Source organism: Salvelinus namaycush, chromosome 7 (assembly GCF_016432855.1).
Source record: "Salvelinus namaycush isolate Seneca chromosome 7, SaNama_1.0, whole genome shotgun sequence".
NCBI lineage: Eukaryota > Metazoa > Chordata > Actinopteri > Salmoniformes > Salmonidae > Salvelinus > Salvelinus namaycush.
The window spans coordinates 13,751,202-13,767,324 of record NC_052313.1 but is presented as its reverse complement, the minus strand read 5'-3'; the positions used below and the strand labels follow the sequence as shown (position 1 = coordinate 13,767,324).

The 16,123-nt window shown below is 39.8% G+C and overlaps 1 protein-coding gene across 1 annotated transcript in view; it reads right to left on the bottom strand.

Moving 5' to 3' along the window:
* Positions 1–11,436, bottom strand: part of LOC120050348 (receptor activity-modifying protein 3-like) — a 31,343-nt gene extending 19,907 nt beyond the window's left edge. Inside the window, exon 1 of the mRNA XM_038996929.1 lies at positions 11,141–11,436. Coding sequence (XP_038852857.1) covers positions 11,141–11,234 — 94 coding nt within the window. The 5' untranslated portion in view covers positions 11,235–11,436. The remainder of the gene's footprint in view (positions 1–11,140) is intronic.
* Positions 11,437–16,123: the final 4,687 nt, after the last annotated feature.

Below are 16,123 nucleotides of genomic sequence, written 5' to 3'. Positions count from 1 at the left end.
TAAAAGTCTAAAAGTATTTGGTTTTAAATATACTTAAGTATAAAAAGTAAGTGTAATTGCTCAAATATACTTAAGTATCAAAAGTAAAAGTAGAAGTAGAAATCATTTCAAATTCCTTATATATTAAGCAAACCAGACGGCACCATTTTCTTGTTTTTTCAATTTACAGATAGCCACGGGCACGCTCCAACCCTCAGACATAATTTACAAACAAAATGTGTTTAATGAGTCCGCCAGATCAGCGGCAGTAGGGATGACCAGGGATGTTCTCTTGATAAGTGTGTGAATTAGACCATTTTCCTGACCTGCTAAGCATTCAAAATGTAACAAGTACTTTGGGGTGTCAGGGAAAATGTACGGAGCAAAAGTACATAGTTTTCTTTAGGAATGTAGTGAAGAAAAAGTATAAAGTTGTCAAAAATATAAATAGCAAAGTAAAGTACAGATACCCAAAACAACGACTTAAGTAGTACTTTCAAGTATTTTTACTTAGGTACTTTACATCACTGCTGATAACACACTGAAACTGATTACACACTGATTACACACTAATAACAAACTGGTAACACATTGATAACACACTCATAACACACTCAATGTCATGGAAAGCACTGTATCTGTAGGTTAATAAGGAAGAGGAAGGTATTTCACTCTTTCCCTCCTGTGTCACACTTCAGCGATGGTTTTGCAAACATACGCCAGGACCAAAATAACATCCAACAGTCAATCCAGCATGAGTTAGCTCTGAGCACACACCATGAATATGAAATCTCTCTGGTAAACCAAGCGGGCCAAGGTGACAACACACCGCTGAGCTGCCTGCATAACCATTTGATAGTGTCAGAGGTACACAGCCTTCCCTGAGGTAGATAGTGGAGGCTGGGGAATGCCAAAGTCCTGCCACGATCAGTTTAAATGCAGCTTTGACTGTCACATTGGGTACACTGAATAGTTGACGGCTGTTCTTGTGGAAAGTAGAAAAACATATATTTTTTTAACCTTTATTTAAAGGTTAAGTCAGTTAAGAACAAATTCTTATTTACAATGACGGCCTAGGAACAGTGGGTTAACTGTTAACGACAACAGTCACCCATGAAGCATCGTTACCCATCGCTCCACAAAAGCCGCGGCCCTTGCAGAGCAAGGGGAACCACTACTTCAAGGTCTCAAAGCGAGTGACGTCACCGATTGAAACGCTATTAGCGCGCACCACCGCTAACTAGCTAGCCATTTCACATCGGTTACAAATGCATATGTGAGTTGAGACTGTTGAGACTGTTTAATTACAGCCTTGTTCCCTCTCACTTGGCAATAGGATGACAGGGTTTATGAGAAGCAGCAACTAGAAATCTGAAGTCTCACATTAACCAATGAGGTGTCTCTTGAGTAATATTCCTGGTTTACATTTGCACAGCAGTGAGTCAAAGGGCCAAATCCATCCATTAAATAGATAAATTAAAACACAGCTTTTATAAGACTGGAGCTAGTAAACCCATGTCAGTCTCTCTTCCACACTAAGGATATCATTCAGAAAACTGAGAAATTCATTTGCATCCTGACTCGAAAATAAACATTCTTCAGGAGCCTAAAACAAAAAACAAAAACAAAATGCTATTTCAAATTGAAGAGACAGTATTTGAATTAGTCGCTTCCTAGCAACCACATAATCCATTTTGTAGTCTATTAGGGAAGCTATAGAACCAACATGCTAGTTTCTGAAAATAAAAATAGAAGCATAGCATTGTGCCAAGTGCAGGGCCATCAAGCATAACACTTGGGTTTTATCTTCATATGGGAACAATGCTGTGACTGTCAACACCTCCCTGCATGCCCCCACCTCAACTCTCCATATGCCTGATATAGTCTTGTGGTTGAAACAATTAGATACACTAAATATATACAAAAGTATGTGGACACCCCTTCAAATTAGTGGATTTGGCTATTTTAGCCACACCCGTTGCTGATAGGCGTATAAAATAGAGCACACAGCCATGAAATCTCCATAGACAAACATTGGCAGTTGAATGGCCTTACTGAAGAGCTCAATGACTTTCAACGTGGCACCGTCATAGGATGCCACCTTTCCAACAAGTAATTTCGTCAAATTTCTGCCCTGCTAGAGCTGCCCCGGTCAACTGTAAGTGCTGTTATTGTGAAGTGGAAATGTCTAGGAGCAACAACGGCTCAGCTGCGAAGTGCTAGGCACACAAGCTCACAGAACGGGACCGGCAAGTACTGAAGCATGTGGCGCCTAAAAATCGTCTGTCCTCGGTTGCAACACTCACACCCAAGGTCCAAACTGCCTCTGGAAGCAACGTCAGCACAAGGACTGTTCGTCGGGAGCTTCATGAAATGGGTTTCCATGGTGGAACAAGCCTAAGATCACCATGAGCAATGCGAAGTGTTGGCTGGAGTGGTGTAAAGCTCGCCGCCATTGGACTCTGGAGCAGTGGAAACGCGTTCTCTGGAGTGATGAATCACGCTTCACCATCTGGCAGTCCAGTGGACAAATCTGGGTTTGGCGGATGCCAGGAGGACGCTACCTGCCCCAATGCATAGTGCCAACTGTACAGTTTGGTGGAGGAGGAATAATGGTCTGGGGCTGTTTTCCATGGTTCAGGCTAGACCTTGTAGTTCCAGTGAAGGGACATCTTAATGCTACAGCATACAATGACATTCTAGACAATTCTGTGCTTCCAACTTTGTGGCAACAGTTTGGGGAAGGCCCTTTCCTGTTTCGGCATGGCAGGCCCTTTCCTGTTCCAGGGGGGTAACATATCGTCAGTATGATATGTTCCCCTACATCAGTGGTGTCAAACACATTTTGCCCCAAGGGCCACATTCGGTCTTCAATGAGGTCAGAGGGCCACATTGAATCTTTTTATGTTTCCTTACCATCAAAATTGGCAAGACATAGTCCTGCATCCACTGTATAGCTTATATTACTGTGAATATTAGCGAGCTGGACACAGTGAAGAATGTAGGGCCATTCTCATTTCTACACAGTTTCAATTTGGTTTTAGTCATTTTAAAGTATATCGAGCTCATTTTTTAAGATTATTATTACATAGAGATTTTTTGTTTTTACTCAAACTACCCACGGGCCATATGTTTGACACCCCTGCTCTATATCCTTCTTGATAGCTTCCTTGTAATTAGCCAAGGAACGTTTAATGGGAGAAATTTCTCGGAGACCATATCCAGGCTTAATTAAAAGTGCTAATTTCTCAGATGTGATACTTCTAATCTCCCAGTAATTTCCTTGAGGCTGCTAGAGGTTAACACAGGGCCAGACACCGAATGTAATCAGAAAATAACCAGTCTGTACTCTGTTCGATAGCAGTCCAAGGTCATCTATCTGCAGGGGTCAAGACGTTATGCTTCGCCGGGCACTGGAGTCCACTTCACAAATGGAGCGAGGAGACTTACTCAGCCTCTCAAGTATAGCCTCAGCTGTCAAAAAAAGGACAACGCTACAGCTCCCTGTTCCCTTGGCAGTATGGCTGTCTCTTTGCAGAGAGCAAGGCTCTTCGGCTCGATCTCAACTCACTCTATGCTTCTGTTAGTGCTAAACATCATCAATGCTAATGTTGACCTGTGGCGTTTCTATTAATTTCAAGTTGAGTTGGTACTTTGAAGTTGCTCGAGCTCTGCGGCTGCTAACTTGAAACAAACAGTTCAGCGGAGACAAAAATATCAATGAAGGCAAATGATCTGCTGGGATGCATGTGGAGGTGTCATAGTGAGAGAGAGAGAGATTGAGAGGGGGGGTGTTTGACTTGTCAAGTCCATGATGCAGTTCTAATCAAGTACATGGTTCTCATCATACATTGCATTGCATCTTACATTACATTCAAACCACTCTTATGGTCTGAGGTCATTTGTAATTCCTCAATGAATAAATTATGTCATAGAATGAGCTCATTGAAGTCAATTGCAAAAGGGGGTGTTTGTTTCAAATGAGATCATACTTGAGTACAGGTTGTCTGGGTGCAAAAAATACAGAGCAAAAATGGAGAGGATAAAGGTACCACTGTCACTTTTTAAACAAACCGGGACGTTTATCAATTCATTTTGGTTGATAATATTGACATTTCGGTCCTCGATGACTTCATCAAAAATATAGAAGCCATTAGTGCAGGTAACTGAAATAGTCTGCTCTTAAATTTGCCATTGTCCAAATTGTTGTCATTAACTGTGATTTTAATAAATGGACTCTCACCACAGGCGCAGAAACTAGCATGCACCCTGTGTCACAGTAACAATGGGAGGATGTAGTTGTGATACTAACTTCGACTGGCCAAGGTTCCCCAATGTCATTCTACAATCTATTTGAAGCTTGTCTGTCACTCATTGAAGTACACACCTCTTCCTGCTAAGGTTGTGCTCTAAAGATTAAAAAGGCTGTCATTTAGTGCTGGCCATGTTGGGATAGATAGAGAAACTCTCTATGTGGACTAGGATTGATATCTCTTGCAATTCATTCTCAATCATTAGATGAAAATTGGGGGGGATTTGTTGAAAAACAAATCAATTACAATAAGCGGATGGCATCAATCCAGATTAAATGTTTTAGTACTGTACTATAGCTATTGAAATACATTTTACTTCTGTTATATTGCCAACTTTGCAGTCTTACTAAGCCAAATACTATACCCGCACATAAGTCAAATATCCTATTTACATTTGTTATTAGACCTATGCTCACATACAGCCCAATAGAGGCAGCCAATTGACTTAAGTCCTGTTCCATGCCTAAAGTCACATAGTGTCTAAAGTCACATACTTTTAAAAGCACATTTTTCATTGTCACACTATTGTGTTGAGAGCAGTAATGGTATAAAAGAATGATAAGCTACCAGTGTAGTGTAGCAATGTTCCCAGACCTGTCTTATTTATTGATTTGCACTTGGGAGAATTGGAGGGCTGGATTCCGTCATTTCAGCTTTGCAAGAGAACGTTGAAATTACCTCTGCTGTGATTTTAAAATTGTGCTGGTTATTGGCCACATAACTGGATTACAACAAACTGGTCTCTGTTAAGACAAGGTAAAGATGTCTTTTTCATAACGACATCAAGATGTCATAGGAAATAAATCCTACTTTGGTTGTCCTTTTAAAACCAGTATACAACCTGACCATGAAGTCTTAATACATCATTGCAGCCAGTTTTGCCCGCTAATTACATAGGTACAAAACCTATTGCTGCAAAAAGAGTAGATAACTAATTCAAGAGGACCAGTAAAACATACATTTCCAACATTAATGACCAACATCGATGTTATGATCGTCTTCTTAAATCTTCTTAGATGATTTATACACATTAAACATTCATCATGAATGCTTTGATCAAAGCCCTTTGATAATTTTTTATCACACATATCAAATCCCTTGGACAACATAATTTACATTTCAATCAGGCCACTACACCTTGGTGGAAGACAGGCATCAATCCAAATAGAAAATGTACCTCTGAGCATGGTGGGTGTGATCTTTTAAGTCAACTCAATCAACTTTACTTAAATTAAACTGGGCAGACGTGATAACATCTAATGACTTAACACCACAAAATGCCCTAGAATGCCCCAGTCATTCGCCTAAATAATGAACAAAAGTACATATTATGAAATTGTTCTTAATTGCTAACTGCTAATACATGTCTTCCATTTAGCCCCAAGAGGTTCGGAATTATTAGACTACAGATTTAGGATCTTAATTTGATCACCCTGTTGCAGGAAAACGTTCCTGCATTGCAAATGTAAAACTTGTATTGTATGAGGTTTATAAAGGCCTATGAAGTTTGTAATTTCCACTTTGACTAGATTTTTCCTTACGGAAAACGTATCAACCCTTGTCAGTTAATGTCAGTTAATTATAATCCACATAATAATGACCATTTCCTGTTGCTGCAAGATTATATTCCTGCTGTAGCAAACTGGCTCAAATTAGGACCCTACATCTGTACCTTGTGCACGACTTCTGCTTTGACTGAGGGAATGAACCACTAAGTGGACCAGGGGACAAAGGCTCAAGATTACGTGGATGTTGTGGATTGGCAACCACAACCTCAATCCGAAGTCATAGGGTAAGGTTCAAAGTGGGATTGTGATACTGGGCCAGGGGGATTGGATGAGAAAGTGGAGCGGAAGATGCGACTGTGTCACGGCTGTTGAAGGAGGAGGACCAAGGTGCAGCGTGGTGAGCGTACATTTTCTTTTATTGAATAAAAGATGACTCCGAACAAAACAATAAACACTACAAAACAAACCGTGAAGCTAAAGGCTATGTGCCCTAAACAAAGTCAACTTCCCACAAAGACAGGTGGAAAAAAGGGCTACCTAAGTATGGTTCTCAATCAGAGACAACGATAGACAGCTGTCTCTGATTGAGAATCCTACCCGGCCAAAACATAGAAATACAAATCATAGAACATAGAATACCCACCCCAACTCACGCCCTGACCAAACCAAAATAGAGACATAAAAAGGATCTCTAAGGTCAGGGCGTGACAGACTGAGGATTGACACGGATGTTGAAGACAGAGAGAGGCTCTCTGGATTTCGCAAACAAAAGCAGGAAGGGGTTGTCATGAATGGCCATGTTGAAAAGGGACCGAAATAAACGCTGCATAGCCGGGGGAAAGAGAAAGCCTGAATTAAAATCATGTGAGGGATGGTCACTACAAGCAAGGAGGGACATTCCAAAGAGGCTATAGCATTAACCCATTCCTGTTTGGAGAGGAAAGTTATTGTGGGGAGTGTAGACAATGGGACACATGTAAACACAGATACCTGACCAAATATCTGAGGTGTATTTTCTCTGTTTTAGCTTAAAAACATGTTTGGGTTCACATAATGATCCTTTTCCTCTAACATCTAATTGTCTAGGATGGAATTGTTCTGAGAATGTCCCATTTGAAAAAACATTGCAGTGACAATCATTCTCAAAAAGCCATGGAGATGTTGCTTGAACGTGCTGAGGATGTTTCTGGAATATCATACCTGACACCATTCCAATAATATTCAGACAGGATTAGATAATGTCATCTCACAACCAAATGGGAACGCTTTCCTTTTGTTAACTGAAAATACAATGGGTGTGTGACAACATCACCATGATCAGTCAATATTACCAATGCAGACTGTTGGTTACAGATAAAGAATCTTAAAATGACAACATGGTGAATTGGCTGGAGCGGAAGCCTCTGAGCCACTCAATAAAAGCCCTTGAAATTTAAACTCATTCCAATATGGGGAAGAGAAAACCAAACAGAAAATACAGTGGGGAAATGTCACTGAGGCATTTAGTTGAAAGTCACTGCTTCAAGTCAACTATTCCATTCATGAAAAATGAAAAAATATCCTCCAGCCTCCTTCTGCCTTCAGTTCTCTCCAAATACCACACATAATATGTCTGGCAGATATATATTTTTAAACAACACTGGTATTGCAAGGCAGTCTATTAGCACATGAACTTAAATACTAAGAAAAAAATAAAATACCATAGGCATTCTAGCAGTTGCATGGCGACACAATACAATGACAATGCTTTAAATCCACCAGAAGCATTGACGTACAAGGGACCCGGAAGTCAAAAGAAAGTCGTTTAGGGAGATTTCAAACAGTTGAGCTGGCAAGGCTATGGTTTCCATGAGAACCAGCAACGATATCTGTCTCCCCGTACAACTGTAAAAGTAAAAAGTACAAGTACAAGTATAAATCATTTCAAATGTCTTACATTAAGCAAACCAGACGGCAGCATTTTAAAGATTTTTTTTATACGGATAGCCAACACTCAGACGTGTGTTTAGCGAGTACGCCAGATCAGAGGCAGTAGGGATGACCAGATATGTTCTCTTGATAAGTGAGTGATAGCGACCATTTTCTTGTCCTGCTAACCATTCAAAATGTAACAAGTACTTTTGGGGCCAGGGAAAATGTATGGAGTAAAAATAACATTATTTTCTTTAGGAATGTAGTGAAGTAAAAGTAAAAGTTGTCAAAAATATTAATAGTAAAAAAAAAAACGTTGTACTTTAAATTATCTGTACTTAAGTACTTTACACCACTGAATCTTATCTCTAACACATTAATTTCCAGACACAGATTAAGCCTAGACCTAGACTTTAAAAAACAAGTTCAATGGCGGTTCTCTCTTCCGAAATGTCTTCTTAGTCCAAGACTAGGCGTAATCTGTGTCAGCCTTAGTAAGTCACAGCACAAGAGTTAATTAATGGAAATTAATTTTTTTGTCAGCCATGCTCATTTAGAAAATCTGTTTTAGTGCCAATGACCCTTGCCATGCAGGAGGGCAGCCCATTGCCAAAGTGGCTCTGTGGCCTGCTGTGTATAAGAGTGATAGGAAGGGAGACAAAGAGCAGAAAGTGTATGCGTGTGTGTGTGCGTGTAAGTGAGACAGAGGACTCAGGTATGGCCACCCCATTTAGAGTTTGAAATCAGGCACAGAAAACTTACACAGCACAGCACTCCATTTCAGTACACTGTTAAAAAAACGTCCTGTTGTTTTTACTGTAACTTACTGGCAGCCAGTTACCTGTAAGTTACTGTAAAAATACGTACAGTATGTTACCGTAAATTCCAAATAAACTTTGATTTAACAGTACATGCCTTCTACCCGCAAGCCATAACACCGCTAAATAGCCAGACTGCTAAATAGTCAATTAATGGTACCAAAACTATCTGCACTAACTCTTATCTTGCACTGACCCTACGCACACTCACTAGTCTATATATACACTCCACATACTCGTAAGTAAGCATTTCACAGTAAAGTCTACACAAGTTGTTTTCAGCGCATGTGACAAATAACATTTGATTTGATTTACATTACTGTAAAGTTTACATTAATGTACTGTTAAACCAGCATTTATTTGGAATTTATGGTAACATACTGTACCTTTTTTACAGTAATTTACAGGTCATTTGCTGCCAGTAAGTTACTGTAAAAACAACAGGATTTGTTTTTACAGTGTACTTAAAACCCCTATTGAGGTATAAAAAATGGCAATGAAGGTTCACCTCAGTTTCAATTCACACAGAGTACTCTCTTTCAGACACCCACACAATCCAAGTGAGCGTACCCCACTTCCACATCACACAGACACATGCAAACGAAACCTGGATTTATTCCTGGCCCATATATTCAAACTACTGACTGTACCAGTAAGCAGAGAATAATAATGCTAAACATGTTGGCTTATTGTGAGAGATACGACAGTATGTGTTACTTGCTTATCCTCAGGATTGTGAGAGGAAAGCCACGGCACATGTACACACACACACACACACACACACACACACACACACAAACACACACACACACACACACACACACACACACACACACACACACACACACACACACACACAAACACACAAAAACACACACACACACAAACACACAAAAACACACATACACACACACACAGACAAACACATAGACACACAAACACACACACACACAAACATGCATAAACACACACACAAACACACACAAACACACACACAGACACACAAACACACACAAACACACACACACAAAGAGCATTCTACACTATCCTTGGCTGAGTCACAACACTTTTCCAACTCTGCCCTCTTGCTGTGACAGTGGGAAGCCAAGCCAGAGGCCTGGGTTCCAACTGGGGGTTTCGCTCATCAGCACTATTACATTATCGGAGGCGGTGACCCATTAACAGAGCAGTGCTATTGATTGAGTGCCAACTCAAGGCGAAAGATACTGCTCATGCAAATACAGGAGCCACAACCTGCAGAACTGAAGAGCCTAAGGCTTTTTCCTTGGTTACAGAATTTCGATGCCCCTTTATAGCCTAACCATTATTATCTGCTAATTCAAGTAAACCGACCTTACTCAGTGGAGCAATGCTAATTGTGCTGCAGCACTGATGTAATGACATAATCGTTCGTTAATACATTTTACAACATATAAATCATAGTCCCCCTGTGCCCCATACAGTTGGATTCATGCAGCTTTTGAGGATATCATGCATGCATGTAAGAGGTCCCATTTGGGTTGTAAACCTCAAAACCTGCCTTTGCATTTTCCACTGTACATCGGCTATTTTGCGGGACTTTAGTATATCCCTGACCCATAATCTTTGGGCCTCAGCTTTGAATATAAGCTATTGGGTATATGGAGGTGGGTTCCTGTCCAAGTCTCCCCCTGATGAGAGAACCAGAAAAAAATCCTCCCCAAAGAAGAATTAATCTCAACACCGGGACAACAAAGTTTATCTTTGTAACATATGTTACAAATATAAACATGAATTTGTGGTAACTGAAAGATATGAATGATTGCTTGTCATTATAGACAATCGTATAGGCTGCATTAGCCCCTTTCAATCGACATCCATCGTCATCATCCGTTAAAGGAAAATTCAAGATATATGACTTTCAAAATACAGAAATACAGCCGGTAGGATGCATTTTGCATCATATGATGTAAAACAGAACATCCTTTGATGCAAAATCTATCATATCGGCTGTATTTCTGCATTATGAAAGTTATATATCTTGAAAACTTGATTGCTGACATGCAAAACATTTTGGGACTATATCAACAATGGACTAAAGAAACAAATACCAAAATATCATTTTGGGGTGGAATTTTCCTTTAAAGAAATATTTTCTGAACAGCATACTGGTATGGAGCTTCTTATATTGTTTAATGAATTTTAATGGCATTTTATCATAGGCCTACAGTCATTTACATATCCACCAGGGTCAAGAGACAGATGGTGTTAGGTTGGCTATTAACTATATTTGATCAAATATATGATGAAATTATATGAAATTCATGAAGTGATTGATCAACATCCATTTTATTTCATATTTATTATCAGCCTTTTTAAAGATGATAGGTCATGCAACTAAAATGTGTTATTGGCTACAGAATGAACAATGACAGCAGATTTCAATCAAAAGGATCTGAAAATTATTATAATGCATTTTTCATTCATTTATTCCATGATATGAACCCATTTAAAACAGACGCAACATGCTAAAAAATAGACTATTAAATCATTAAGAAATAGTTTATTTTAATCATCTAGAAAACTATCCTAGACTACATAATTTGCTAATAAAATACCATAGAAAACTCACCCAAAATTCCAACAAGTAGAAGTTTCAACACAGCCAAAGAATTTGTATCCATCACGTCTTGAATAAAGATCCCACACACACGATTCTGATGCATTCAATGATATCTCAGCTGGGTGATGAATGTCTGTGGCAAACCATAATTATCCAAATTCACTGAAAGCACGCGCGCGCAAGTTCCTTCATAGTTCACGAGTATGTCGTCACGCAAAATTGTCAGCCCGTGTTTGAAACTTCGAACTCCGCAACACCTCCCCAAGTCTGGCTCCTCTGATCAAACCTCCATATGAGCTTTCCTGCACATCTCGTTGTTAAAATGACTTCTGCGCTTCCTTGCGTCCTTTCAGATAGAGGGTGGGAAGGAGGGAGGGAGGGAGAAAGGAGGAGAGAGAGGAAGGGAGAGGAAGGGGACGATCTATCTCATTCCATATGCAAGAAAGCATGAAATTGACAATTTAATATGAATGATGTGATAACGATTTTATTGTATGACTCATTTACATTTTCTAATGGCTTTCTCGGCATTGTTGGGAAGGGTGGTTAAGTATGCATTTTACTCTTAGTCCACACCTGCTGTTTACGAAGCATGTGACGAATACATTTTGATTTGATTTGAAGAAGACATTGTAAGCTTTTATAAATGCGTTATATATGATTACATTTCATTTTATGTAGGATTATTAATTCTTATGCAATGTTTTTTAATGCTTTAATATTTCTATACATGTCCATAAATGAAAGTTATAAAGTATTACCGCCTATACCTAAGGAAAAGTAGCCTAGTATAAAATAAAAACAACATTTTGCTTAGGGCCCCCAAAAGGCTCTGACTGCATGTGTGGGTATGGATGTGGGTACACAGACCCACGAGCCACTGTGGCCCCTCATGATGAGTTTCGATTTTTTGTGTCCCCCACCCCCATCAAAGTGGCCCATCCCTGATCTAGGCCATCTTCTACAATATTATGCAAACATTTTAACCTGTCAAATGCTATAATTCAAAGTAATGCATGCAAGATAAAATCCATAGCTTATGTTGGGAATATCAAAAAAAGACTTAAAACAATATCAAATTGTATAATGTTTAGATATTCCTTTTCATAAAGTTGCAAATGCTTTATTTGACTCAAGGATTCCATCCAGGAAGAAAAGCAACCCGAGCACTATCTTGAGGATTTCCTCAAGTGGGAAATGTCTCAGTGGGAGAGTTTAATGTCTCAGTGGGAGAGTTTAATGTCTCAGTGGGAGAGTTAAACTGAGAGGAGGGCTGGAGAGAGTGGGGAATGATGTCCCTTGAGAGGGCAAGAACGACATGTATGTCAGGAGAAGTGCAGTATTATCATAAGGAGACGTATACTTGGATTACGGAGGAGGAATGGAGGGAAAAAGAGAGGCAGAGGAGGTCTAAGAGAGAGGGAGGAAGAGGGTGAGCTTGAACTTGTAAAGAATTTAGGAAAAAGGGAGATGGTTTGTTGAAGAAGAATGGTAGAAAGTGTAAGAAGAGTGAGCTGTATGCCGGATCGAAGACAGGAGGAGAAATGGAAGTGAACGAGGGCAAAGTATCGGAGGTGGTAGGTGTGGTGAAGTTCTCGGAGCCCAAGGCCTAGGATACAGATGATTCTTTGACAATAAGAGTGAAAATTCTTGGAAAAAGTGGACCCTTGCCTTTTGGCTGAATAATTTGTACTTTTAGGGTGGATGAAAACAGTGTTAGGTGCTGTGGAATCGGTGAAGGTAACCCAAAGTGGTCTTGTGATAATTGTTTCTGTTGGTCAGAGGGAACAGGCACTCTGCATCAAACGGCTGGGGACAAGAGATGTGAAACGTTTTGCTCTCAAGAAAAGGGTGCCCTTGAAAGGAATGCCTACTAGGGTAGCGGTAAATGTGAAAGTGGACCAATGAAGAGGACCAATGTGATGCTCGTTGTTTGGTGCAACCCTGCGGCACAGACAGGTTGGCGAGTGGAGAAACAAAAAAGTAATTCTCTATTCTTTTGAGTTCTGATGTTGAGTCTTTGTCCGACAAAGTGATGTTAGGATATATCAGTTATCAAGTTGTCAAGGGGCGGGAGGTAGCCTAGTGGTTAGAGCGTTGGACTAGTAACCAAAAGGTTGCAAGATTGAATCCCTGAGCTAACAAGGTAAACATCTGTCATTCTGCCCCTGAACAAGACAGTTAACCCAGTGTTCCTAGGCCGTCATTGAAAATAAGAATGTGTTCTTACCTGACTTGCCTAGTTAAATAAAGGTGAAAAGTACAAGCTTTTGTACTGAATATATTTCGTTGTTACAGGTGTCCAGCTTATAGGCATGTGGCAGCTGTGTGTAGGAGGGAGGTTCCTAGGTGTGAGAAGTGTGCAGAAGGGCATGAGACAAAGGTACAGTTTACATACACTTAGGTTGGAATCATTAAAACTCATTTTTCAACCACTCCATAAATTTCTTGTTAACAAACTATAGTTTTGGCAAGTCGGTTAGGACATCTACTTTGTGCATGACACAATAAGTTTTCCAACAATTGTTTACAGACAGATTATTTCACTTATAAGTGTCACGCCCTGGCCATAGAGAGGTTTTTATTCTCTATTTTGGTTAGGCCAGGGTGTGACTAGGGTGGGCATTCTAGTTTCTTTATTTCTATATTTTCTATTTCTTTGTTTTTGGCCGAGTGTTGTTCCCAATCAGAGACAGCTGTCTATCAAAACGAAAGCGAACAGACAGCTGTCTCTGATTGGGAATCATACTTAGGCAGCCTTTTTCCCACCTGTGTTTGTGGGTAGTTATTTTCTGTTTAGTCTCTGTTACCTGACAGAACTGTTCGCTTTCGTTTTGTTACTTTGTTCAAGTGTTTCTTTGATAAATAAAATCATGAACACTTTCCACGCTGCGCTTTGATCCATTCCTTCCGACGACAGGCGTTACAATAATTCACTGTATCACAATTCCAGTGGGTCAGAAGTTTACAGACACTAAGTTGACTGTGCCTTTAAACAGCTTAAAAAATTCCAGAAAATGTCATGGCTTTAGAAGCTTCTGATAGGCTAATTGAAATAATTTGAGTCAATTAGAGGTGTACCTGTGGATGTATTTCAAGGCCTACCTTCAAAGTCAGTGCTTCTTTGCTTGACATCATGGGAAAATCAAAAGAAATCAGCCAAGACCTCAGAAAAATATTATAGACCTCCACAGGTTTGGTTCATCCTTGGGAGCAATTTCGAAACGCTTGAAGGTACCACGTTCATCTGTACAAACAATAGTACGCAAGTATAAACACCATGGGACCACGCAGCCGTCATACCGCTCAGGAAGGAGACGCGTTCTGTCTCCTAGAGATGAACGTACTTTGGTGAGAAAAGTGCAAATCAATCCCAGAACAACAGCAAGGGACCGTGTGAAGATGCTGGAGGAAACAGGTACAAAAGTATCTATATCCACAGTAAAACGAGTCCTATAACGACATAACCTGAAAGGTGACTCGGCAAGGAAGAAGCCACTGCTTCAAAACCGCCATAAAAAAGCCAGACTACGGTTTGCAACTGCACATGGGGACAAAGATCGTACTTTTTGGAGAAATGTCCTCTGGTCTGATGAAACAAAAATAGAACTGTTTGAACATAATGACCATCGTTATGTTTGGAGGAAAAAGGGGGATGCTTACAAGACGAAGAACACCATCCCAACCGTGAAGCACAGGGGTGGCAGCATCATGTTGTGGGAGTGCTTTGCTGCAGGAGGGACTGGTGCACTTCACAAAATAGATGGCATCATGAAGAGGGAAATTATGTGGATATATGTTAAGAGAATTATGTTCTCAATGTTCATAAACTGAACCTCAATTAAACTGCTCAGTCTGCAACCCAGAATTTGTAAGATTCTAGTTGAATGAAACAGACAGAGTCCCAGCCTACAATAGCCAGAATGTTTATTTACGAGAGCTCTAAAAATCATACAATGCACATAGCCTTTTATACCTCACATTTGGTCATATACATGCCCCTCCTCCTCCTCTCTAACCTTGTCAATGCTGTTTACAAGTTTTCTCCAACACATACATTGCTTATCATATCCTGGAACATGTTACACAATCTTCTGCAAGCCTAACGGTTTCTCCCCTCCCTGAGTGGGGAGACCTCCTTCCCTGTTATCAGTTTCACAGTGGTCACAAGTTGTCTGCCACAGTTCATTGTCTGCTAACAGTTCCTCTTTTCCTATGTACATACATTCAAGAATACTAGTCTTATGATTCAAACACATTTCACTCCATTATAAAGTGACAGGGTGGAATGCTGTTAGTTATGGCCTTAACATTAATTTGAACGTATTAATAATTTAGTCATTATCTTACCATTACCTTAAACATATGAATCTCCATAACAATCTACCCTTTGACTAAATATTATACACACACAATTACACATCTATTTTTATTAAAATTATCAATGTCACTCAAAATCAACCACACAAAACCAATATATGTATTTACATCTTATCCTCATTAATGACTGCCTTAGGCCTACATCCAATCATGACTCTTCCCGTCAAGATTTTCATCATAATCTTCATCAAAAAACAGTCTAAACATTAAAAATGGTCTCATCCAACATGGGCTCCTCGTAAGTGAAGGAACCAGAATCATCTACTAGGTTTGGAGAAATGTATTCATCATCCCACTGGCCAGAGCTCGGAATCGGTCCGTATCTCACCATCTGTTGCGTCATCGACCTCTCCAGAGTCCTGGAAATGAGACCTCTCACACAGGGAATCAAACAGCACCCACATAACACCAACACAGTCATACAGGTGAAAGTTCCCCATAACACAGTGATTATGACATTTTTCCATTCACCAAACATACTGTCAAACCAATTTGTTTGTGAATTATCCAGATGCTGTTAGTTATGGCCTTAACATTAATTTGAACGTATTAATCTTTTAGTCATTATCTTACCATTACCTTAAACATATGAATCTCCATAACAATATATTG